The sequence below is a fragment of the Mus caroli genome, chromosome 13 (genome assembly GCF_900094665.2).
Source record: "Mus caroli chromosome 13, CAROLI_EIJ_v1.1, whole genome shotgun sequence".
NCBI classification, from domain to species: Eukaryota; Metazoa; Chordata; class Mammalia; order Rodentia; family Muridae; genus Mus; species Mus caroli.
Window position 1 is genome coordinate 85,563,257 of NC_034582.1, and position 24,796 is coordinate 85,588,052.

General features: G+C 42.2%; 1 protein-coding gene across 3 annotated transcripts in view; it reads left to right on the top strand.

The window, feature by feature from the left end:
• Acot12 (acyl-CoA thioesterase 12) overlaps positions 1-24,796 on the top strand; it is a 38,589-nt gene that overhangs the window by 11,793 nt on the left and 2,000 nt on the right. For 2 of the 3 annotated variants that reach the window (XM_029468243.1, XM_021179871.2), the window contains exons 3-13: positions 4,046-4,106; positions 6,482-6,583; positions 9,474-9,609; positions 16,173-16,329; positions 16,920-17,039; positions 17,658-17,808; positions 18,361-18,416; positions 18,697-18,760; positions 19,636-19,719; positions 22,587-22,720; positions 24,312-24,440. In XM_029468243.1, coding sequence (XP_029324103.1) covers positions 4,046-4,106; positions 6,482-6,583; positions 9,474-9,609; positions 16,173-16,329; positions 16,920-17,039; positions 17,658-17,808; positions 18,361-18,416; positions 18,697-18,760; positions 19,636-19,719; positions 22,587-22,720; positions 24,312-24,440 — 1,194 coding nt within the window. Of the gene's footprint in view, positions 1-2,558; positions 3,667-4,045; positions 4,107-6,481; positions 6,584-9,473; positions 9,610-16,172; positions 16,330-16,919; positions 17,040-17,657; positions 17,809-18,360; positions 18,417-18,696; positions 18,761-19,635; positions 19,720-22,586; positions 22,721-24,311; positions 24,441-24,796 lie in introns of those variants that run through there. The other variant, XM_029468242.1, reaches the window with a different exon arrangement.

The following is a 24,796-nucleotide window of genomic DNA, read 5'->3' on the forward strand; positions in this document are numbered from 1 at the left end:
CTCTCTGTCCTAGAGTCAGAGTGCCTTATGACCTAGAACAGAAATTTTGGAGGAAATTTAGACAACCTTGCTTGGGTTGGAATAGGGAGGCCCTACCCCAACTTCAGAGCCAGCCTTCTAATAAGGCAGAACACATAAAACAATATTTTAATATTAACCATACCCCCCCCCCAAAAAACACCTAATCCCTGAAAAACTGAATCCAGTGATCAGCAGGAGAGACCAGAGCAAGCAGAATGAAAAGAAGACTTGGAGAGAAGAAATTCTGGGTGCGGCCAGGGGCAGCAGCACAGGAAGCAGTGGGCAGTAGAGCAGGGACCTTACACACCGGGGGGGGGGGGGGGTGCCTGCATCACCCACCCTACTCTAGTGGTGCTGGTGCTTGGTGGGAGGGAGATCCCAGCCAGAGCTCTATGGCTAGAGACAGGAGCCAGCTGGCAGATCCAGCAGTGGGAAAAAGAAAGGCACTCATCAGAAGGAGAGTTAAAGACTTGCAAACAGGGGGCATAGAGAAGTGCCTGATGTACCTGGAGGGCTTACACAGCAGGCTCCGGTGGGCCAATGAGAGGACAGAGATGCAGCAATCTCGATGGAGCAAGCTCCAAGGGGGAGCTAGCACGGAGACAGCCAGGAGCAGTGTGGCCTCTCAAAAATGCTGAAAAGTTAGCATGCAGTTCAGGGGCAATCTGGCTATGCTCAGTTCGAGTCCCATCTCCGCAACAAAACTTGAAAGCACAAATCCAACAGACAATAAAGAACAACAGAAAGGACAGTCCAACACAACCAGGAAAAACAAAAACAAAACAACAGAGCTACTCAGATATATGATGGCTACATTCTCTAGTACACCAAAACCAGAAGGACAGTAGGGGATCCTCTCTGCCCCAGTTCTATGATCTCATAAGATCTTACCTTTTGTCTCTCCAAATATCTGGGCACTCTAAAACAGAACAGAACAACCCACTGCTAAGTCCAAGCTTCAGAAGCACAGTAACTGGCAATTCTTACTTTTGATTTGCAAATGTGGAGCAGTTGCAGTCTGGGCTCCCTGGGGTCTGTCAAGTCTACCTTGGACTTGCTTCCTCTGGGACTTATCCCAGAGCCCTAACGCTGAGTCTAGGGTCTCCCAGGAATCTTGCTGGGGTCTCCAAATGTTGTGGAGTTTGTGACCCCTGGGAAAAGACTATAAACTCAAATCTAATTATAATTAAAACGATCTATCAATTATCTGTTAGCAAGATGAACAATCTCTGATCCAAATTTGGGATTGTCATGAAGGAGAGGTATGAGAAGTACTTTTAAAAGGGAAAAACCACATGAAGAACTTCAATATATATGCAAGCAAGTAAAAATTGTTCTGTTATGCCAAGTTAAGTGAGTAAGGCAACTCAATACACTCTTTGTATATTTGCATAAGCAAGTTACAGAAGTAAAAATATCAGTCATATATCATAAAAAGTAGATACAACTCTACAGGTTTGGGTGTGGGGTCAAGGTTACTGGAAACTTATCTGCCAGGAACCAGAGTTTAACATAAAATGGAGCTTCTTTAGCTTAACAACTACTTTAGAGGCTCGTGTGGAAGAAAAATTCAAGTCAGACAATAAAATAGGAAAGAACAGTATGGTGTGTCACAAGAACTCATCTCTGACCTGTAAGAATAATCAGTTCACATATACTCGTATCAAGACCTTCTGTGGCCTTTTCCATGTGTAAATTATTCCAAAGCTAATTCTAGTCATGATTTGTAAATAATTCAGCAAATACTCACAAATACCCAGGTTCTTTTCTAAACCATAGCCACAATCACTGCCATTGGAAGTTACTCAAAAGAACTCTCTCCCAGAGAGTTAAACTACCAAGTTCAGTTGCTTTCTATGTTTTAACACTGCATTGTAGTTTTGCTGTATCTGATTGCTCATTTAAAACATTTGCAAACAGTAGGCTCAAATGTGGAAAATACATTTCACTCTGGCATATTTAGTTTCTATTTCATTGCTTCCATGGTTTCTTCTGCTCTCTCAAGTATCTCTCAAGTATAAAGTACCTTTATATCTGATAATTACTCCTTTACATTAAAATGTAAGTGAGTGTGCTTATTCATATTTTTAACAAATAAATTCTAGTGTATTATACCACTTTCTCCACCTTTTCCATACAAGAGTCAGCCCATAAAACCACCCTAGAGCAATGCACACAGCTGTTCATCACTTTAACAGGTACTTTGGTATTCATTGTATAGATCCCTATTCAATTGGTTCTCATCAATAAATGCTGAATTGCTTTTGCTATTACAGATAATACTTCAATATATGGATTTATGGGCTGCATGTTTACAGTTTTACTAGTGTATTTTGGGACTAGATGCCTAAAACAGAACTGCTTAGTTGAAATGCAAAGGCATAGGACATTTGTGACCGAAGTTCCATCTGTGAGGGTTTTGTAGGACCTTTATCACCTTCTACATTACTTAAATTCATCTAAACATTAAGAAAAGTATACTGCAAAACTGATTTATTCAGATTTTCAACACAAGAATTTCTTGTTTAAAGATATATATGTATGTGTATATGTAAATTCCTGTCTTCTGGTTTTTCTGCCTGTATTGTTACAGACTATGAGAGAGACAGTGTATAGAGCACAGTATGTATGTGTGCACAAAGGCGTTTAGTAGATATGGTCATTCTTCCAGGAAAAGCATCTGATTTACCTCATAAACTGTCTTTAATATAGCTAAATAAGTCTCTCTGCTGTGATTAAAGTAGAATTAATTGCTGTCCTTTCTAGGAGCCCAAGTAGGACCATGTTTCCAGGGCTTTAATCTCAGATAAGAGCAGGGTTTGAATTGTGGCCCAGCCAGTTGCTGGCTATGACACCATTGAAGCCCAATTCCTGTTGAGAATAAAATGGGAATCATGTTGACCACACAGGGTTATTGCTATGATTCAGAGCCTTTGGCATGCTGCCTGATGCATGCACAGCATAATAAAACCTTCATTTTGTCACTGGTGTGGCACACTGAGGACAGTTCTTTATTTAAAGACAAAGGTTTCTGTTGCTAGTGAATTTTCAGTTGTTCTTTTCTATGTCTTTGGACTTGGTGTGTTTCTGTATCTGAACCTCAGAAAAAACCTTCCGTCATCAAACTCAGCAGCCCTGACTCATTCTCTACACCTTAGTTCCGTGGCACCGTTAGTCAAAACTCAGTGAACAATATAAATTAGAAAGACCCGCGACTCTTCCAGGAGAGTCAAGTGTGCAGATAAATGAGAATGGAAAGAAAAGATTTTGGAAGGAGAAAGAACCTTAAACTATTTTCATTGCCTGAAAGACAAAATCAGGAAAGCAGAGAGGTTGAAGGCTGAGAGAGGTAAGAGCTGACACCACAGGCTGGAAGGAGACAAGGCAATGGATTTGAGCCCACAAATATGAGTATGAAGAGACCTGTGACAAAGTGGTTCCAATGGAATCAGGTGGGGTGAGGACGGCAAAGGAGTTTACACTGGACAGCTTTTTAACTTCTGCTAAGATGAAGAGATCAGTGACCCAAACACTTGACCTCAATGTTTTCAGAATTACAGTAGCAGTTGGGAGTCGATGGGCTGAGGAGCAGCTCTGAGGACCTGTGTCTACCTAAAGGACTGACCAATGGCCTGGTTTGTTTCTGTATGTTTGCTGGTCTGTTTGTTTATTAGCTAAGGTTTTAAAGTAAACATCAGTGGTACAGGTCTACTTGTGTGCTTATCTGAATGTTCTATGGGGAACAACAGCTACTCACAAAAAGTATTTATTGCAGGTAGGGTCACCTTGTAAGAGCTCTTTTCTGATTAGAGGGAGTCTGTTAACCTTATAAGCATGACTTGAATGGCTAACATCCATCCTGAAAGCCTACCTTTGCTATTAGTTTTAACCTGAATTTTTGATACATGTGTATTATTAACAAGTCGGGGTGGAATTGCTTTATGCCGAATGTGTCTACTAAATCTTGAAGTCTAAAATGGAATGTGCTAGGATCACTGAGATCTTTCTTTCTTTTTGAAAACAGAATTGGACAAATTATCACCATCAGAGCAAAAGTGACTAGGGCATTCAGCACAAGCATGGAGGTGAGTGGTACCCATTTCTTAGGTGTGCGTGTTGGGGCTCATGTCTTCATTGCTTTTAGAGAACAGCTCAATGCTCAGAGCAAAGCTTCCATCTGATAGGGATCCTGAGTTTCAGAAAGCCCTTAAATCTGTAGTCAGACACACAATGGAATACTAAAGAGCTGATGTTCCCCCACTCAGCCATGCCACTCAAGCTCAGGGTGACAGCAGCTACTGTAGGATACAGGCAAAGTTCACATGCAAGATGGAAGGGTGTTCTTATGGTGTTTTGAAAACTAAAGATCTATTTCTTACTTCTTCTTGCAATATTATTACCTAAACTCTGTGTCTCCATCACCTTACACACCTTCTCCCCTTGGAATGAAAACTAGTCAGTAAAAGGCCTCTTGTAAGTCGAAGTCCTCTGTGGGCTCTATGAATGTCCAGTGAGGTCTTGCCTAGGGAGAACTCAGAAGATTCCTAGCAGTGTGGGAGAGCTAAAAATATCCACCTCCCACTCCCTAATGTGATGCAGGTTCCTCAGAAGTTATTCTGGTCTAGCTTTGTGAGATTCATGCTGTGCACGCTCAGATTGATAGCAACCCAAAGACCCAAGAAGACTATATGCATATTTCCAGAATTCTCTCTTTATGTAGATATCTCTTTTATGGTATCCTATAAAATTTCAGATCCCTTGATCTGTTTGATTTCTGCTTCTTCAACTCAGCAGAACTGGGTGTCCCTTCTGGTACAGACATCTGGGAGTTACCTTCAGCATGAAAAGGCCATATTATGTTCTGTTTCCTCTTATCTTGTTTTTGTCTTCTTTTCATGGAGTATAACTCCAGTCTTACCTGCTCTTCCCTAAGACAGTGAATTCCTCGTGCCCTGTCTCTGGGCACTTGTCCATTACACATATCTCAGGCCACTGTCCTGGTAGCTGATAGTGTCTGGACTTTACCACTCCAGAGCTGTAGCTATGCTTGTTTGATCTTTTATTTTATGCTTCCTTGTCTGTTTCCCTAACATGAAAATCTATGTGGGTGTAGGTTATTTATAGAAGTGAGGAATAATTGGTTTATATTGGGTTCATTATTATCCAGCTCACGTAAGATTTGCCATGCATATGCTAATTTCTGTTTTGAATTAAGTGACTTAAGGTGAGTCATGGGTTATTGGTTCTTTTTGTACACGGTGTTCCTGGTGCGGATGGAGGAATGCATGTACTTTATCATTCATTACTCAGTGCTGAACTGAGATACCCCAGCTTGCCCATTATTCTCAGAAGATAGCATTGCTTATCTGGCTGAGATATGAGGAGAGTGTTTATTATACCAAATCTGAGACTTCTTTCCCGTGGAGTGCAAGTCTGCAGAGTAAGCTTCAGGGCTCTTCACACAGAGGGAGAGACACCACTGCAACATCCTCACAAAATGCTTCGGTTACTTGCTGAGTGTCCCGGAAGAAGACAAACGGAGGAAACCAAGCTGCAGCTAGCATGGCAACTCTGTGCCCATTATCATGGGGTATAAAACCTAATGACTAAAGGTTAAAAACTGTGGCAGCTCCTCTCTGGCAGGTATCTTGTTCTTGAGAACGGATTCACCAGTAATATGATTCTAAAATGCTTATTGCAGCAAGACAAACTTTGTTAAGAATTAGAATGTAGGGCTGGTGAGATGGCTCAGAGGGTAAGAGCACTGACTGCTCTTCCAGAGGTCCTGAGTTCAGATCCCAGCAACCATATCGTGGCTCACAACCACCCGTAATGAGATCTGATACCCTATTTTTGTGTGTCAGAAAACAGCTACAGTGTACTTATTTATAATGATAAATATATCTTTGGACCGGAACGAGCAAAGTCCTACAAAATTCAATCCCAACAACCACATGAAGGCTTACAACCATCTGTAGAGCTACAGTGTACTCATATACATAAAATAAATTAATCTTAAAAATAAAAAAAAGAATTAGAATGCAGAACTCCAAATGCAACATGATAAATTTATGATGTATATAAACATTGATGAGCATATACACATTAAAAAACATGTGCAATATTACATGTGTGTGTGTGCAATACTACGTTGTGTATATGTAGTATAACCTATGTGTATATGGAAGAAAATTAACCTAGAAGTTAATAAATATTTCCTCTGAGTAATAGATTTATATAGCATACTCTAAATAGCTAGATCCCACATATTTTTCATGGTAATTGTGTGTATTCCTAATGTCAGAAGAGTTTCATTTGTCCTAGTGTAGAGATTGTCATGTCACAAAGATAAATTAAAATGCTTATGCCATTTAAAAACTGAAAGACAAGTGTGGAGCCGTGTGTGGCGCAGTTGACTCTATTGTCAGGGTGACTGACGGTTTGTTTTCCGTCCCTGCAGATCAGTATCAAGGTCATAGTCCAGGACAAGTTCACGGGCGTCCAGAAGCTCCTCTGCGTGGCTTTCTCTACATTTGTAGCTAAGCCAGTCGGCAAAGAAAAGGTACATTCCCCGTGTGAGCAGATAGCGTTCCTGTGAGCCAGGGACAGAGGGACAACTGCTTCAGAGTTACTTTTTTCTCACTGCAAGACTCACTTGCTCAAGATGTTTTACTTATTGATATTTATTGGTATTATTCTGTGTTGACGTAATAGAACTGAACAAGAACATCTTGTGAGAGCAACACCTTAAAGAAAAATAAAAGGACCAAATTTAGGAAAGAGGCAAAAAGTGTTTTAAAGCATCGGAAGTCATGTCGACTTCTCAAAAATATCGCTTACCGGTTTAGTTCTTTTTTGGGTTATGGAGTTTAAAATTAAGTTTAACTATTTTTTTTTAAAGCAGGAAAATATCCAGCAAGGAGTTGAAAGTCGTGGTCCAGTCATTTTTGTAGATCTTCAGTAAAGTGTCAAAGATGCTGAGTCAGTGAGCTTAAAAATAAACTTTAGGACATCGGGTCTGAAAACACTCTTCAAAGAAATACTGTATTTTCTTACACTGACCAGCTTCCAGCCAGCCAGAGTCCAGATCTACCGCAATTTAGGATGCCACCTTTTCTTTTTATTGCTTCTATTTAGGGGAAATCAACACATTTGAAAAATGTAATAATTAAAATTATTATGTGAGTATTTCACTCAAGAATCGTCAAAGAGTAGGCGAAGTGACTTCTCCTAATCTTTTCCCAATGGCCAGGTCTACTGCTCACATCTCCCTCATGTCTGAGCTCTTCCTCAGAGTGTCCCCTATGCCAACGCAGCTGGGACAAAGCCAGGCTTCCACTGCAGCCAGAGAAGCTGGTCACTAACCATGCTCTGCATCTGCTCCAAACCTGGGCTGATGGCACAGAAGGGCTAGAGCACCGCCATCCCTGGCTGGCAGGTGACCCCACAGAAGTCACCTGGAGTCCTCTACTGTACACCTCATATTAAATGTGCTGCCGGCAAGTTCCCATTGCCCAAGGATGCTGCTGTCCAAACTGAAAAGCACATCTCTTACTTAAGTTATCTAGGAGCTAAAGGGTTCTGCAACCCTATATAGGTAGAACAACATTATGAACTAACCAGTACCCCAGAAGGTCATGTCTCTAGCTGCATGTGTATCAGAAAATGGCCTAGTTGGCCATCATCGGGAAGAGAGGCCCTTGGTCTTGCAAACTTTATATGCCCCAGTACAGGGGAACACTAGTGCCAAGAAGTAGGAGTGAGTGGGTAGGGGAGTGGGGGAGGGAGGGTATGGGGGACTTTTGGGATAGCATTTGAAATGTAAATGAAGAAAATACCTAATAAAAAATTATCTAAAAAGTGCACCTTTCTGGGCCATAAATTGGACATGTTAAGTTTATGAAAATCTAAGCAGTAAAAGAGGTCTTGCTTTAGTTTCTTCTTGAAAATCTGAAAATCTTTAGACTTTTCAGAGTAAGGGTGTTATGGGACTGGGTACAGGGCTCCCATACTCAACAGCAAATAGATGGATACATCACCACTCACTGCTTTACCTGGAAGAAGAGACCATCTTTCCCCCCTTCAGCCTCAAATCTCTCATTTTGGATTTAGGAACAATTGGAAGAGGCTCAAGCTAGGACATCTCAGTCCCTTCTCTACAGAGACAATGGTGCTACTGTAACTGGCTACTTCAGTCAACATAAACTCTAAAGCACCTTTCTCAGATCAACTCATTTTCCAGTTGGTACTTTCTCATTCGGTAGTGTAGTGTGTAGAGAGATGTGAAAGGCTGTGGTTGTATACCACAAGAAATAGCAGGATCTCTGTTCAAAATGAGTTCATCCCAGGATAAAACTGGCAATGATTAACAAGATTCAGTTCAGCAGTTAAGCAGGCCAAGTAATTAGCAGGACTCATAATACTGAATTCTATGGAAGAGAATGAGACAGTGGGAAAAGGATAGCCCAGCCACCTTCAAAGGGTTTCATCTGCCAGGCAGCACTTGCTCTCCAGTTCCTTTTCAGGCACACACAATGTACTTTGTGGACAAGGACACATCATGATGGATGCCAGGGTCTTCATTTCAGAGGAGCCTAGCTATAATTTCCCAGGCCGCCTAATATATTCTGCTGACCACGCAACCAAACTGTGACAATGCAGAGCTACTGTCATTGTACATGTTCCTGACAACTGAGATAGGCAACTCAGGCAGAGTCATGGTCAACCTACGCATGCCAACAACCGAGACAGGCAACGCAGGGAGCCTTGGACTTTAAACAGCACATTAAGAGTCACTAGATTTTTCACCCTTATCTGGGTGAAGGGTGAAGTTCAGACTGGAGGTATCCTGGAGCTGCCAAGATCTTTCCACATAGAGTCAGCATGTGAGCATCTCTGGTGGAGCTGGAGCCTGGACTCTGTTGCATCCAGGGTTTCTGTAGGGCAGCTGAAGTGTTAAGATAACATATTGATTCTTTGTTTCCCTATTAGAGACTGTTTTGATGATATATCTATATTGGGACTATCTCTTGGTTCAAGATAGTTTTCTCTAGAATGCCTTTATTACCTCCCCCTGATGTCTTAATTTTGTAAAAGACAGGAAAATTATAATAACAATTCAGCGGCATTATAATCTCACACCTCATTTATTGATCTCATATTTTATAGAATTTTGTACTCTATAATTCCACTGGAAAAAAAATTATAAAATGAGAAAAATAAAAAATGCAGCTTTCAAATGGGAAAGAACAAAGCCCATTTTGGCCTTCTAATTGAAACATTTGAAGAAAGGTTTTCGCCAGAATGTTTCATGGAATCACCGATAAACACTCCATTTACTTGAGTCAAAAAAACATATGGTGTGGCATCTGCTTTTGCAAAATTCACATTGGGTACCCATAATTTAAGGAGGCAGTGAATGACGAAACTGAAGATAAACTTTCTTCCTCTAGGTTCACTTAAAACCTGTCCTGCTTCAAACGGAGCAAGAGCAAGTGGAGCACAATCTGGCTTCGGAGAGAAGGAAAGTCCGATTGCAGCATGAGAACACCTTCAGCAACATTATGAAGGAAAGCAGCAGGTTCAGAGGTGAGTAGGTCTACACACTGGACCTTTCTATGGCCATGGTGCCGGAAGGGGGCTTTTCTAGAGCACATGTGCAAGACGGGAGATGAAGCGAGCCATTCCTGAGAACTAGAGAGGTTCACAGAAATTCGACGTCTACTGACTCTGAAGGAGGGCACAGAAGAGAGAAAGGGAAGGCAAAGGATGGCACTAAGCCAGGAAAGAGTGGGGGAGGGGAAGGAAGAGGACAAAGAGAAGGTAGACTGTCAGAAGTCTGGAGGCCTCATGCTGACCAGGAGGTATCACCAAGGTCATGGGACAACTACACAGGAACCCACTGGGTAGGTGAGAAGATGGATCCAGTTCAGTCTTCATGGCCCTCAGGGTAAATGGGCATTGCTTTCCAGGACAGTAAACTTCATTGTGATTCCAGGCTGACTGGGATGGTTGATATGGTCATTGCTGAAGTAGAAGTTGGCTTTAAGGAAGTAAGAGTGTTCATGTTGATGTTGCTTTTCATGATTCCTGAATGGTGGTATGACTTGCTGACTTCATAAACAGTGATAGCAACTATCAGTTATGCTTTTGTAAGCAGAGACTTTATCATTAAATTACAGAGCTAAGAAGAGTCTCTTTCTTTATAAAGATGGTTTCAGTTCCAAGATGTGTTTCAAATACATTTTTCCTAAGGACTGAAATATCTGAACTGTGAGAACATCTCTAAAGCAGACCAGACAACCATTAATAAAAAACAAAGCCAAAAAAGGCCATCAACCCAAGCGCACCTTGTCTTCTCAGCACAGCAACTCCAGGATGGCAAATGAGATGACAAAGTTCCTCTCTTCTGCCTCAGGAAAATGCTGGTACTTTCCATGGCTCTCAATGAGTCTTCGCAGTTACCCCACCTTCACTGGCCTTCCTTGTCACATAGTCATTGCTTTTTAAAAAATGCCTCTGTTAGCTGGGCGGTGGTGGCGCATGCCTTTAATCTCAGCACTTGGGAGGCAGAGACAGGTGGATTTCTGAGTTCGAGGCCAGCCTGGTCTACAAAGTGAGTTCCAGGACAGTCAGGGCTATAGAGAGAAACTCTGTCTCGAAAAAAAAAAGCCTCTGTTATTGGGCAGTTAAACCATGTGAGTTTTTAAGGGAAATGTACGAATAAAGTTACGGAAGAGTCACAAGATTCTCTGGTAATTTTAGAGGAAAGTTCTAAAGTCTGTGTGTATCCAAAATCTTGGAAGAATTTGCTTCTCCCTCTCCAGTTATCACATCAATGTCTCAAGGGTAATTTTCCAGCCTTTTGACTTATGAGAACTCTAGAGCAAGAGTTCTCGTGAGGGAAAAGGCAGCCCTGGGCTGAGCCAAGGATTGGCCAGGTGATCCAGTGCTTGCTGGAGGAGCTGAGTGTGACTGCAACTGTGGATGAGCTCATGGTCTGTCCTGTGGATGTCTGGCCTCTTCACACCCAGCATCAAGAAATAAAGAGCACTCGACTGTTTATTTCCATGTAGGACAGATGTATCACTGCCTACCTGCTTGCCCATAAGAAAGCAAACACAATGCAAGACCTTTGCACTTAAAATATTCATACCCTAGTTGCAGACACATGAGTCATTTTAAAATAATGTAGACAGTGATTGAAGGAGCACAGAGTCCAGATTCTGTGGCCCAGTGGGGGACTGAGGGAGTAGCTACAAGAAGGAAGTAGAGTTAGGTAAAAGTCTCATGGCCATTTAGTGCTTGCTTCAGTTTAGAACTAGAGATTGTTTTTCGAGTGTTTCTTATTGATTTAACCGAACTTATCAGAACACAGACTATCCTATATTCTTCTCAATGAAGTAACATTTAACCTAACTCTGTCATATCAACTTGAGCTTTACTTTGGAAATATTACTAACTCCTGTGTCACCAATGATACAGCCCTTAAAAGCAATTTTTCTTAAAGAAAGACATTTCAGGGTGTGATAGGGCATGTGATCTGTCTACTTCCAGCCTTAGATCTCAGAGAGACTGTTTGAAATTAGAAAACACATTCTAAAAGAAGGTAGACAGATCGTCCTTACTGAACTATGGGATCTATAATATCATAACGTCAGACTGATTAAGAACTCTTCATTCTTTGAGGTGTGAAGGAAGGAAATGAACACTGTTAGAGCATTGGCCAAGTTGATTCCAGCCTCTATATTTTCATAAGAAAAGTGGAAAGATGAGACTAGGTTTTGATCGGAATATGTTGTTGTACCCCTGAATCACTGAGAGCTGGGGAGAATTAAGGTTTGGGCTATTTGAATTGCAACTTGTCAGTACAACATCAAACCCTCAGCGCCTTGCCCTGGTTGATCCCTCTGGATGTGCACAAGGAAAACAAGAGCTAGAATAAAGTGACTGGAGTTCAGGTCAAAGTTTCTGATCTAAAAAAGTAATACAGAACAAATGTGAAGTTGGCCAAGCAAGATGATGAAAGAATGGAATTTAAAACAGTCATGGGCAGCCACTGAACTCCATTATGTGGCTTGCAGAATAAGGTGTGTTTAACTAGATTTAGCTCTAGTCAGGTCTGTGAACCTGAGTTGTTCTCTGGACTTTTCCCCATTGATTGACATTTATCTACAAGAAGACACACTCCCACACACAAGATACTGATCCTCCGCGTACTTCTGCGTACGCAGCACAGCTGATACCTGACTAAGGAGTGATTCCCCAGTGGTCCTGTGTGTGCTGCCTATGTCTTCACAGGAAGGGAGTGACTTTTTCTTTCATTACTCTTCAGAAAAGAAGAAACTGCCTAATTTTTTTTTAAATTTCTCAGATTTTTAAGACCCCTATTAAATTTTTATTTTGTAATTATTTTAGAATCACTTAAAAATCAATAGTGCATGTGCAGGGTAGGAATTTCCAAAGCATGGGAAGACGTACAGGTAAAGAGAAAATCTTCCTCCCAGCTGCTATGTATAGCCATGTATATGCTCTGATAGCCATGCATATGCTCTGCTAGTGCAGCGGTTAAATAGTCAGGCACTTAGAGTTTTATCACTTTATAATATGATTTATAGGCATTTTTAAATAAACAGAGTTAATGTTTTCCTCTGGATAAAACAATACCATTTGGACAAGCAATATTAAACTGAAAATATCTCAATCATCACCAACTCATCCTGTTTTTAGAATCCCATCTAATAAAATCAATTTTGCAATCAGAGAGCAGGGAACGGTGACATCCACCTGAATCCCAGATACTCTCAAGGCTGATGCCGAAAGATCACTGAACTCAGGAGCTGCTAGCCAGCTTGTACAGAATAGCAAGATCCAGTTCAGAATAATACTTAGACAACTGAAAATAAATTTAGAGTTAGAAGAGGTTAGGATTTTGTGTATTTTAAAAAACCAAACCAAACAACAACAAAAACCACCCAGAAAACAAACCAGTTTTGTTTATAGCAATGTAGTAGACTTGATATCTGGGGAGAATCTACAGTTTGCTGCAAGCCCGTCTCAGCAGGCATAAAGAAAGGAAAGCAGTGACATCAACAGTGGCTTGAGAACACAAAAATAGCAGAGAGAAGCTGTTCTACCTCCTGCATTTACTCTGGGACCTGCAGGTACCCAACGCCACAGACTGTAGTAGGAAAACCCAGGTACTTGTTGTAGGTTTAAGGGTGAACCCAGAAGTCATGGGAGGCTGTAATCCCCTAAGGACCCACCCCTAGTCCACATACAGTCCCCGCCCCTTCAGAGAGAGCCCTGGCAGGTGCCCTGGTGGCATGGGGGAATCGTTCCCTTTGAGAATCCAGTCCGAAGATTCTCTTCTTGCAGACTTGGTACTGGAAATCCACAAGCTTCCTCGGTAGAAGGGGATCATGTGAACTTTAGTATGATGTGGACCATACTCTAAGCCTTGCTGCAATCAAAGAAATACAAAAAATACAAAATACAGAATACAAAAAAAAAAAAAAAAAAAAAAAAAAAAAAAAAAAAAAAAAAAAAAAAAAAAAAAAAAAAAAAAAAAAACAACAACACTGTGGAGAAGAGACTTAAGAGACTTTAATCCAGCTTCAGCAGTTTCCTCAGATAATTTCCAGGCAATAGGACTTTAATATATGTGTGTGTGTGTGTATCTCAGAAGGGACTAAAATCAATAAGACCCAAAGATCTAGAAGTTACGATTCATAAAGTATGAAGTATTCATATAAGAAGTTGAGTGGCTGAGCAGTGGTGGCGTACGCTTTTAAACTGAGCACTTGGGAGGCAGAGGCAGGCAGATTTCTGAGTTCGAGGCCAGCCTGGCTACAAGACAGTCAGGGCTACACAGAGAAACCCTGTCTTGAAAAACCAAAAACCAAACAAAGAAGTTGAGTGCTTGCCTATCAGCCGTGAGGTCCTGGAGTCAGTGCACAGTAGCATTATGTACTTAATTAAATGAAAAATGATTGCAAATCAAATGTGCAATTCAAGAACAAAGAGATGATCTAAAAAGCTTGACAAAGAAACAGGGAGAGTGTCTATCAACATAGATACATAATTGGTCATGGTGGATGATGCCCGTAACCCCAGCATTTGGAAAGCTGAAGCAGGAGAATCACTGCAAGTTTGAGGCTGTGAAACAGGCAAGACATAAAATAGACTAAAGCCATGTAAGGAGTTTAAGAACATCCTAGGCTGCATAGATAAGACTCCATCTCAAAATAAAGAAATAAGATATATAAATGGCATGTGTGTCTGTTTGTATGTGAGCGTGTGTTGAGAATCTAACATTTGTTAATTGAACTTCCAGAGGTGGGATAGAAGCAAATGATATAGATATTTAATTAAGAGATAGCAAGGATATTTAATGTACATATGAAAAGGTGTTGGACCTCATTAGTACTCAATGAAATGCAAATTATAACCAACATGATATACTATTTCACACCCACTTAATTGGAGAACTCGCATATTGATAATACTGGAGAGGAATGAGACCTAGCATATGCAGCAGCCGTTTCTTATGTGATGCAGTGTGGCCATAGCATTTCCTTGAGGTAATCTACTAAGAGTAGGGATCCCAATGTGGAATGACTGAGCAAAGTCAAGTTCTTTTATTCATTCAACAAATCTTTGTTAGTGCGGGTATTGCAAAAATTAGCATGGCTAATCATTGCACACACACACCAACACACATATTGGTGGATGCACATATATACATATAGTTTTACCTGAGTGTGTACATATGTGTGTGCAAGTGTGCATGAAAATGTGTGCTCATGTGTGTGGAAGTGGGTCAATAGTAGTATTTTCTCAATGACTCCTTGCCTTAGGTTTTTTTTTTTGAGACAAGTCTCTTACTGAACCAGAAACTTATCAGTTCCAGATTCATCTAGACTAGCCGGATGGCAAGCCCCAGGGACTTTCCTTGTGCCGCCTCTCTAATCCTGTGGTTATAAGGTCACGCCACAGCACCTGGCTTTGACATGTGGGTTCTAGGGAATCCAACTCAGGTTCTCAAGTTTGTGCACCAAGTGCTTCACTGCCTCCCAGCCCCAGTTACCATGGATTTTTGTAGAAAGAAGGCATCTCTGAGATCAACGGTGTGATCTAGGATGGAAGACAAGTTAAGTGGGAGAAGGCATAGGAAAAGGTAGGGCTGGGTGCAACAGGCAGAAGGGTCATGTGGAAGTACCCTGACTTCAAAGACAATGTTCTTGACAGTAACTGATAAAAGGCCAATGTGCACAGCAAAGAGAGGAGGAGGCCTGGCTGGGGAGGCTGATGGTCACATGGGCTCGATGGGGAGAGAAAGCTTGTACTCACAGGAAGGATCTGAGAGTTCATGTAGGGCAAAGGGGCTGTTGCCACATTTTAAGCAAAGGACTGGAATGATCAGTAGAAGGAAGGGAAACATAAAAGAAATAGATCATCAATTAGTTATGATCTAAAAGTCTCCTTATGAAGTGGAGCTAAAGGAGCCTAGAGCCAAGCTCTGATCAACTAGAAGAAATTGCTCTTGGAATGACTCATTTCCTGTTAATAACAGCTGGGTTTACATGAACACACTGCCTGCTGAGCTCTGTTAACCTGGCATGGCCCCTTTCTCCTCCCCACAGCAGCATTGTGTTGGTGGCCCCTCAGATTTCAGACTTCTTTACTTTAGTGACTTTACTGAAGTTTAATTGACATATGATAGGTGGATCATATTTAAAGCATGCAGCCTGAGTTTGTGCATTGGCATACAGCAGTAAAACTATCATTGCCAACAAAATAATGACATGCCTCCATCAAAATGTCTACCCTTCTGTGCCCTCCCATGTCCTTCTCCACCACAAAAGGCACCAATTTAAATGGAATCATTACTTTAATAAAAATTCTGATGGATTTGTAGACCTGTCTCTTAAAGGGCCCTCCTGGTCTGTTAGCTCAACCCAAAATGCCGAAGTGATGCTTTTCAGAGGTAGGCCACTCTACAGAATAGTAACCCACTCAACGTCCTTGATGTAAGGTTTTAAGGACAATGTCATTTTTCTGAAAGTGTCAGAGTTGTGTTTGCTGCAGGGAAGGGGAAGTCCAGACAAGGTCCCGTGGCTGACCCCACTGTCTCTGTGGTCACTTCGCAGATCCCATTTGTAATGAAGAAGAAGGAACGGCCACCACCAGGGGCACCTCTGTCCAGAGCATCGAGCTTGTCCTTCCGCCCCACGCAAACCATCACGGAAACACATTTGGCGGCCAGATCATGGCATGGATGGAGACAGTCGCCACCATTTCTGCAAGGTTCTCAGCATTGGCCCTAGCATGGGGCTAGGGGCAGAGTGGAAGTGGTTTGAAGCATATTTCCTTTCTAAAATAGCACAAAACCTGTGAAATGTATATTTTGTAGCCTTTCTCGCTTTGTGCATCAACCCAGGCAATTTTTTCCATCAAGGAAAAATTTGGTTTTTGATCTGTGGATAAATTCACTGAACAGGGATGCTGAGGAACAAGTGTGACCAGTATTGGCTGCCAGTTGTCATCACTCATGCCCTACCCTGATTCACAGTGTCCTAGGACTTTCATCAGGAGGTGTCAAGATGAATGTGACACTTGATGACAACAAAAAGCATTCATTTGCTTTGGGAGGGACTTCCACTGAGCACAAGAACAATGCCAAGGAGACATCTTTATGCAATGCCCAGTTTGTTGGCCTAAACGTCTGAGGTTGTATGCAGATCCTCTCCACACATAGTTCTCTCGAGTCATTGGAGTTGTTTACTTAGAAAACAGGCTGCTTGCTTGTCTAGGGAAGCCATTCCACAAAGCAGTTGTTTCTGAGAATACTAAGGAAGATGGCCATCGCCTCTTTTCTCCCCTCCTTGTTCCCTTAGCCGCCTGTGTCATGGGCATCCCTCTCTGAAGTCCGTGGATATGTTTAAATTCCGGGGACCGTCCACAGTTGGAGACCGCCTTGTCTTCAGTGCCATAGTCAACAACACCTTTCAGAACAGGTAAAGTATGCTTGGTGTGCACACTTTCAGAGTCGAGCATAAGCTGTGTTCTCACCTCAGTTGGGGAGGGCAGGGTAGGAGCTACATCACAACACCTTCGAATTATTGTTAAACTTCACTCAGTCTGCGGCCACACAGTCTTCTGTCCTTCTTGTACTCTCTTCACACTCAGGACATTGTGATGAGTTGTTTTGCCCCATAGGGTGCTGGGACATCCAGCTGGCTCAGGATGGTTCCAAATGGTATCTGCCATCTTTGCATACTTATTAGTCCTTCCTGTCAGCATCCATCATGGGCCTGCTGTAGTGTTTTTCTTCGTTTTGATGTAAAATAAAAGGGGGCGGGGAGTATCTCTCTTTTCTACCAAACTTCAGCTCTTCATTTTTTTAAACCATAGAACTATGGTTTTGAAGGAAGAAAACATGTTTTGAGCACAATGCAACTCACCTTCCCCATTACCCCAGTGGGAGAAGAAAATGGGAACCCTCCTACAATACCATCCTAGCAGGTTTTAGCGGGTGTAGGGACTTGATGACATCAGAGGAGAATCACCAGGGGAGGCCAGGGGAGGCCAGCCATGCCCCAGTCCTCCTTGCCCACCACCCTGCATCCTTGCAGTGTGGAAGTTGGAGTGCGTGTTGAGGCCTTTGACTGTCAGGAGTGGGCCGAGGGTCGAGGCCGCCACATCAACAGCGCTTTTCTCATTTACAATGCTGTTGACGACCAGGAGAAACTCATCACCTTTCCCAGAATCCAGCCCATTTCAAAGGTCAGTTGTCACCACGTAAGCTTCAGTGATCAGACCCGTGGGCACAGAGTTTCACGCAGCTTCCCACTGCCAGCCATCTCCACAGCTTTCGAAAGAGGTTTGCTTTCTTCTATGCCTAAGTCCAGTGGGTCCTTCCCTTTCCACCCCACATCTCTCTGGTGATGGGTTGTGATGGTGAAATCCCTGAGCACCTCTCTATACAGCTGCTGTGTGGCACGTGTTTTATGTGTCCCCTCTCTGCGTCTAACTGTTGTGTGTGGGCATCCTGTTCTGGATGCTGCACCACATGTATGGGTCAGGAATCAACTTAGTGCTAATATTCACCTCTTCTAAAAACCTCCAGAGTGAAACCTGTGTGATTTTAGTAGCAGAAATTAATATAATCTCCCCTTTGAATAGGAAATGAAAAGAGCCATCAGAGTCGCCTAGGGGCTCAGATATCGCCAGGAAGTGTCACAGAGACACAGAGCCCCATTTGATCTGGGGGAAGGATACTTAAGGGTCACAGGACCAAAATGTTAGAAACTGATTGGTTTTACTGTTTCCTTAAAGGATGATTTTCGCCGTTACCAGGGAGCCATCGCACGGAGGAGAATTCGCCTAGGCAGGTAAGGGATATAGAGTATGAGGACCTCATAGGCTTTTCTCTACCTGACAAGTGACTCAACAAAGAGCCACTGCCCGGGGTCCTTGCACCCACATAATTTGAAAGGAAAGGGCCTAATGCTTCCTAAAAGTTAAAAATGGCCCAGCCTGGAAAATGGTTCTTCCTGATTCTCCCACCAAAGAGAATGTTGTTAAATGGCTGATTGCAAATCAAGAAATTATCATGGGTCACGTATGAAGCATAAGAAGAAAATTGTTCCTTAATATTTTAATTCTTTTCAGGAAATATGTTATTTCCCACAAGAAAGAAGTTCCACTCAGTGCACAGTGGGATATAAGCAAAAAGGTAACAGTTTTATGGTTTGCAATGCTTCTTGTAAACATCATCACAGAAGCAGAAGCTGACTGGTTTAATAGGTCCAGGTTGTACCTGCATGGCTTAGATGACAAGGCGAACCTCATAACCCTCCATTCTAAACCATGTTAGACAAGTCAGCAGCTACTGGTAATTCTACTGTCGGGTTTGAACTCTGGGAACAGCTCCCAAATTCTGACCCAGGACGTTATGCCATGAGCTGGCATGTGATGTTCCCCTGGTGTTTTGCCTTGATTTGCAATGAGCGATCTACTTACAAACTTGAGCTTGTATGGAGCTAGAAGGATTAGTTGGGGCTGGGGAGATGGCTCAGTGGTTAAGAGGATGGGAAGCTCTTCCAGAGGTCCCAGGTTTAATTCACACAGAGGCTCACATCCATTTGTATCTCCAGCTCCAGGAGAGCTGATGCTCTTTTCTGGCCTTCACTAGCCCTATATACATGTGGTGCCTAGACATGCATACAAGCAAAATATCCATATACCTAAAATGAGAATTAAATGTTAAAACGGGATTAGTCATTTAAACATTTTTGACAATAAAATCTAATGTGGGGTCTAAGTTCACTTGTCACACACATTGTTATATGCTGCACTGAAGGGCATCTATCTGCTTTGGTTCAGGGTACGGTCTAGGCACATACACACTTGATGCATGCATAGTTACCCTATCTGACTTTGAGACAGAAGTTAGATATTAGCAGTAGGTAGTTTACCTTATTCTCAACATTTTCACTTTGGCTCAATATATACCCCTGCTGACACTGGCCATTACTGAAGCAGAAAACGCTTGACTCCCAAACCTATATATTGAACACATAGCTTCACTGTTGTATGTGTGCATTTTAGGGATCCCTAAGTAACACCAATGTGGAAGCTCTCAAAAATCTGGCATCCAAAAGCGGTTGGGAGATTACCACCACCTTGGAGAAGGTAAGTGTCCAGGGTTTGTGCTGCTCCTGTTCACAGCAAATTAAAGTTGGCATGATGTCCATGCTTCTGAGGGCTCCTTGCTGCTGTGCTCAAGGTGCAACACTTTTTGAAAATGGACTTCGTTCTAGCCATAAACCTCTCTGCTGGGTGACATGGAACTCCACACCTGTCCCACACACTCCTCGGTCCTGGCAGGCCTGTGTTCTCACATCCTATCTCTTGCCTCTCATGCTCTCCTCCACACCTCCAGCCACCCAAACCTGAAGATCTTGGTGAGTGTCTTAATCAGTGTTTTACTGCTGTAAGCAGACACCATGACCAAGGCAACTCTTATGAGGACAACATTTAATTGGGGCTGGCTTAGGTTCAGAGATTCAGTCCAATATCATCAAGGTGGAAGCATGGCTTGCCAGACAGGCATGGTGCTACATCTTATTCCAAAGGTAAACAGGAGAAGACTGGCTCCCAGACAGCTAGGATAAGGGTCTTAAAGCCTACACCTACAGTGACACACCTACTTCAACAAGGCCACACCTCGTAATGGTGTCACGACCTGGGATAACCATATACAAACCATCCCAGTGACCTGGGCCAACCATATACAAACCATTCCAGTGAGCTTAGGACACATACTTCTCCAAAATCCTCTCTGACTTAAGGAACTTCTCTCCTCGGTAGCTCATTTTATCGTGACTTCTCTAAGACTAATTTGACGTTGAGCTGTCTTGTGATGTTTCTTCCACAATTACTGTGAGTTGATATTTAAATGTTATGTTGAAATTTAGGTTTTCCATTATCTTTTTCCCAAAAAGGTAATAAATAAGACTTGCAAGAAGGAAGCCTTCCTTGTCTTGATTCTTTTTATCTCTCTTAGCAACTTCTACAATTTTTACATATTATCAAACTGAAATAAGTGTGTATAATTTGGGGCCATAAATTTAGTATATTGGAAGACTCTTGCAAGCTAGTGCTTACAAGTACTAGACTCTAAGCTCTAGGGGACATTTTGCTCAACCTCTATTCCCAGACCATGGTAGTGCCTGATACTTGGAAGACGATCAGGATTGCCAGCTTCGGAGAAACATTTGCTGTGGACTGCTGTTTACTATTAGTGAAACACCATACAAAAAACCAGAATGCCCAGGTGTCCCACTGTCCTGGGACAGTCCAACTTTGTACCTGCTGTCCCATCTTGACTTCAGCCATGCCTCTGTGTTTCAGTGTGGATGAGTCAGACAGGCCTCTCACCTTGGAATATAAGTAAATTTTAAGGCTACTCTTTGTCAATTTTAGTCCTGGCTTTGACTTCTAAGCATTTGAGCTTCTAGAGCAGTGCTGGTCAGCAGGCTCCTTGGCTTGCAGGTGCATCACTATCTTCATTTCCACATGGTGTCCTCCCTGTGTGCATGTCTGTGTCTAGCTTCCCTTCTCTATAAAGACATCAGTTATAGTGGGTCTACTGTATTGCAATACAACCTCAGTTAGGTGAATTATATTGGCAAAGACCCTATTGCCATATAAAGTCATATTACAAGGTATAAGAGGTTAGGACTCTATCATGGGATTGTGGGCAGGAGTGTGAAACTCTAAGCAACTGTTTGGCCCAATAGCACAATCTGTCCCTACACCCTGATTCACCAAAGCAGGTAATCCCAAGGCAACTATAAGGCCAGTTCCACTGGCTTGGCTGTGCACAGAGAGCCAGGTCTGGAGATACCTGGCCTCCAAGTTCCTCTCTGGATTTACACCAATAGGTCTTCTTTAGGTTCTGTGCTGAAGGCAGCCAGGTGGAATTCTACCTGGATTTGTTTGTATTCATCAAGTGCTCACAGGCTGGGCTAGGTCTTTCTTTTTAGGCTGGAACTAAAGATATACAAGGCTTGGAAGGAATGTGTTTACATATGTGGGTAGTCACTTATTTGCTGCCTAAGCTACTGTAGTTGAGATTTCTTGTTTCTTTAGTCTAGTTGCAAGGATGATATTATGTTTAGACACAGATATATGATTCAATAGAGACCAGCTCATCACAGCTTGATTTCTTTCCAACTGCCTGATTCCTGTGGTTGGAGTCCTAACCTCATGTTTGTCTTCTCACAGCCTGTTGCCATGGTAATGATTATAACATAGAAATTTTCAACACTAACTTCAAAACACCCTGAAAGAAATGGAGAAAATGAGCAGAATAAAAATGTGTTCTTGGTGAATGAAGAGGAGAAGGAGGGGGAGGAGGAGGAGGAGGAGGAGGAGGAGGAGGAGGGAGCTCAGAGCCACAGAAATGGCATTAGTACTTTAGAATATGTCAAGTGACTACTGCTTATCTAAGAGATATTACATATTAGAATTTGGACTTGGGATTCAGAAAGCAAATAACACTAAAGAAGTATGTTCTGTGGGTTCTTCTGAGAAATTGTTTGTCCTAGAGATAGTTGGTTTGTTTCCTGGTTCCTTTAGCCCACTCGAAGCCATGCCTGATATCTTGGGAGAGTACTGCCATCCAGTCTTAGGGTAAAGGGGACATGGACTGGTGTAGCATCCTGTGCTATTCTCTGTCTTTAGTGTGTGGAGGCAGGAAATATCACAGAAAGCAAGAGAGAAAAGCTTTTGTTCTTTATTTTTCATTAACAACAACAGCAAAACATGATGCAAATTAACTAGCCCATGTATTATTTGGATGTCACAGAACTAGCATCCAAGATTGAAGTGAGATTGTTGTTGACCACATAGATGCCTTACCTGGTACAGGCAAGGATGTATGACTGCCCATTCATGTGTGTGCATAAATGTGTGTGTGTGTGTGTGTGTTTGTGTTGTGTCTTTAAAGTAAACAATATTTTTTTTCTCTTCTAATTTTTCTTCCTATCTTTTAGATAAAAATATATACCCTGGAGGAGCAAGATGCCATATCTGTTAAGGTTGAAAAGCTTGTGGGCAGTCCAGCCCACATAGCTTATCATCTCTTGTCTGACCTCACAAAGCGACCTTTATGGGACCCCCATTACATGTAAGAACAAATTTAAATGTCTTTTCTTCATCAAGCCTGACATTGTGGGAACGATAACTTCAATTGTAGTTCTCCACTGCTTGGTGCACGGTGTATTGTTTCAGAAATGTAGAGAAGTTTTAGAGCTTGTCCTGCCTAAGCTGCTTCATGAGACGTAAAAGAAAAACAATTATTACACTCCTCTGTTTCTCATCTGTATTGAGTTAGCATTGGTAGTCCACATCTGTTGTGATATCACGGACAACCTCAAAGCTGATTTTGTTCCTGTTTCTGAGATCCAGCTCAGCCAGGCTCTGTAGCACACACGCTTTTGCTTCACTCCCCGGCCTCATGGCTTCTGAGGAGATATTCAAAATCTTCCCAGAACCCTCTTCCTGCCAAGTCATGAGTCTCAGTGAGCCGCTGCTGAGCTAGCATGAGTCCTGGAGGAAGATGATGCTTGCTGCTCCCCTGTGTGATCAGCCATGCCCTGCTCCCATTCCCCTGCATCTGCATATGGAAACACTTTAGATGAAGGGTGAGGTGTGTGTGTGTGTGTGTGTGTGAGTTGCGTCAGCATCAAGCATGAACAGATTCCTTTTACGTGGTTCTTTAAATCATATAGCACATATATGTATAGCACATATATATATAGCACATATATGGATAGCACATATCAACATACCATTTGCATTACAGAAGTGACATAGAGATGACTTAGAGCATACTGAAGGATATGCATACATTATAATAAAAGTACTGTGTCACTGTATGAAAGGGACTTGAGCACCAAAGGTCTTGGTGTTGCCACAAGTCCTAGGGATGACTACGGAGCTCTGAGCCTTGTATGCTATATTTTGCAGTGACAGACTACACTCAGGCCTAGCCTCCTAGGATACAGAGCACTGCAGCATCTCAAAGACAAGATACCTTGCCTTTCAACAACTTCTTTCATACTCCTCTCTCACAATTCTGTTTTCTTGGCATTCCATCTAAATGAAATATGAATAAATGGAGAAGCCAGTTAATTCACTTAAACTCAGCTAACTTGTCTTGTCTATTGACTTACCACTCAGGTCTGCAGGAGGTGTTTGCACTTAACTCTCACAATGACCCCCTAGACAGTACTATCTACATCATACAGATGAGATAATAATATGACTTGTCTGACATAGTATGGCCAGTACACAGTGCCCGAGACTCAAAAGCAAGTGGTTTAGTTGCTGTTCTTCCCCGCACACTCTTTCCTCTGGGCTTGGGCATCCCCTGCTTTACAGCCCGTTTGTCCTCAACAGGTTTTACTATTCCTAGAAAAAAATAGTTTTGTGAAAAGATTATTACCTTCCTCTGGAGTTTTGAGGGAAATGGACCTTGGAGTCAGGTAGCTGGTACCTTTATCACATGCAAAATTACTTCTTCTGAACAAACAGCTTGTTCCAAAGTCAGCCTTCAAGCAAAGTTTGTGTGTGTCTGTGTGTGTGTGCGTGAGAGCATGCATGGGTCAGCACAACAGGTGAATACTGATGTCAAGAAGGAGGTCATGCCAATAACTAAACAGAGTGTATTCTAGCAGGTAGAAAGCATGTGTTTGAATACTGTCCTGTTCACACAGATCTTGTGAAGTTATAGACCAGGTGAGCGAGGACGATCAGATATATTACATCACTTGCTCGGTGGTAAATGGAGACAAACCCAAGGACTTTGTGGTGCTTGTGTCACGAAGAAAGCCCCTCAAAGACGAGTGAGTATATTTGGCTCATGTGACATCTCTGCTCTGTCTGTTGTAGACTGGAAACAAAAGGATGTGAAGACAAGAAAGCCATCATGGATGGCGTTCTAATCTTCAATCACATTTCATCCATTTGGTTTTAAATATATGAATCTTTAGTGCCCATTTTGATATGCATTCATGTATTGTGATCTGGGTGGAAAGGACCCATGGACATTCTAAAGCAGCTTTCTTCTGCTCAGATATTAAATTCAATATCTGAAAAACCTTCAAGACCTACCCCTTGTTATCAATAAAGTCAGCAAGAGGAATGGTGACTACTTGTTGACTGAGAAGTCACAAAGGCCTTGATGTATTAGCTATCTAAG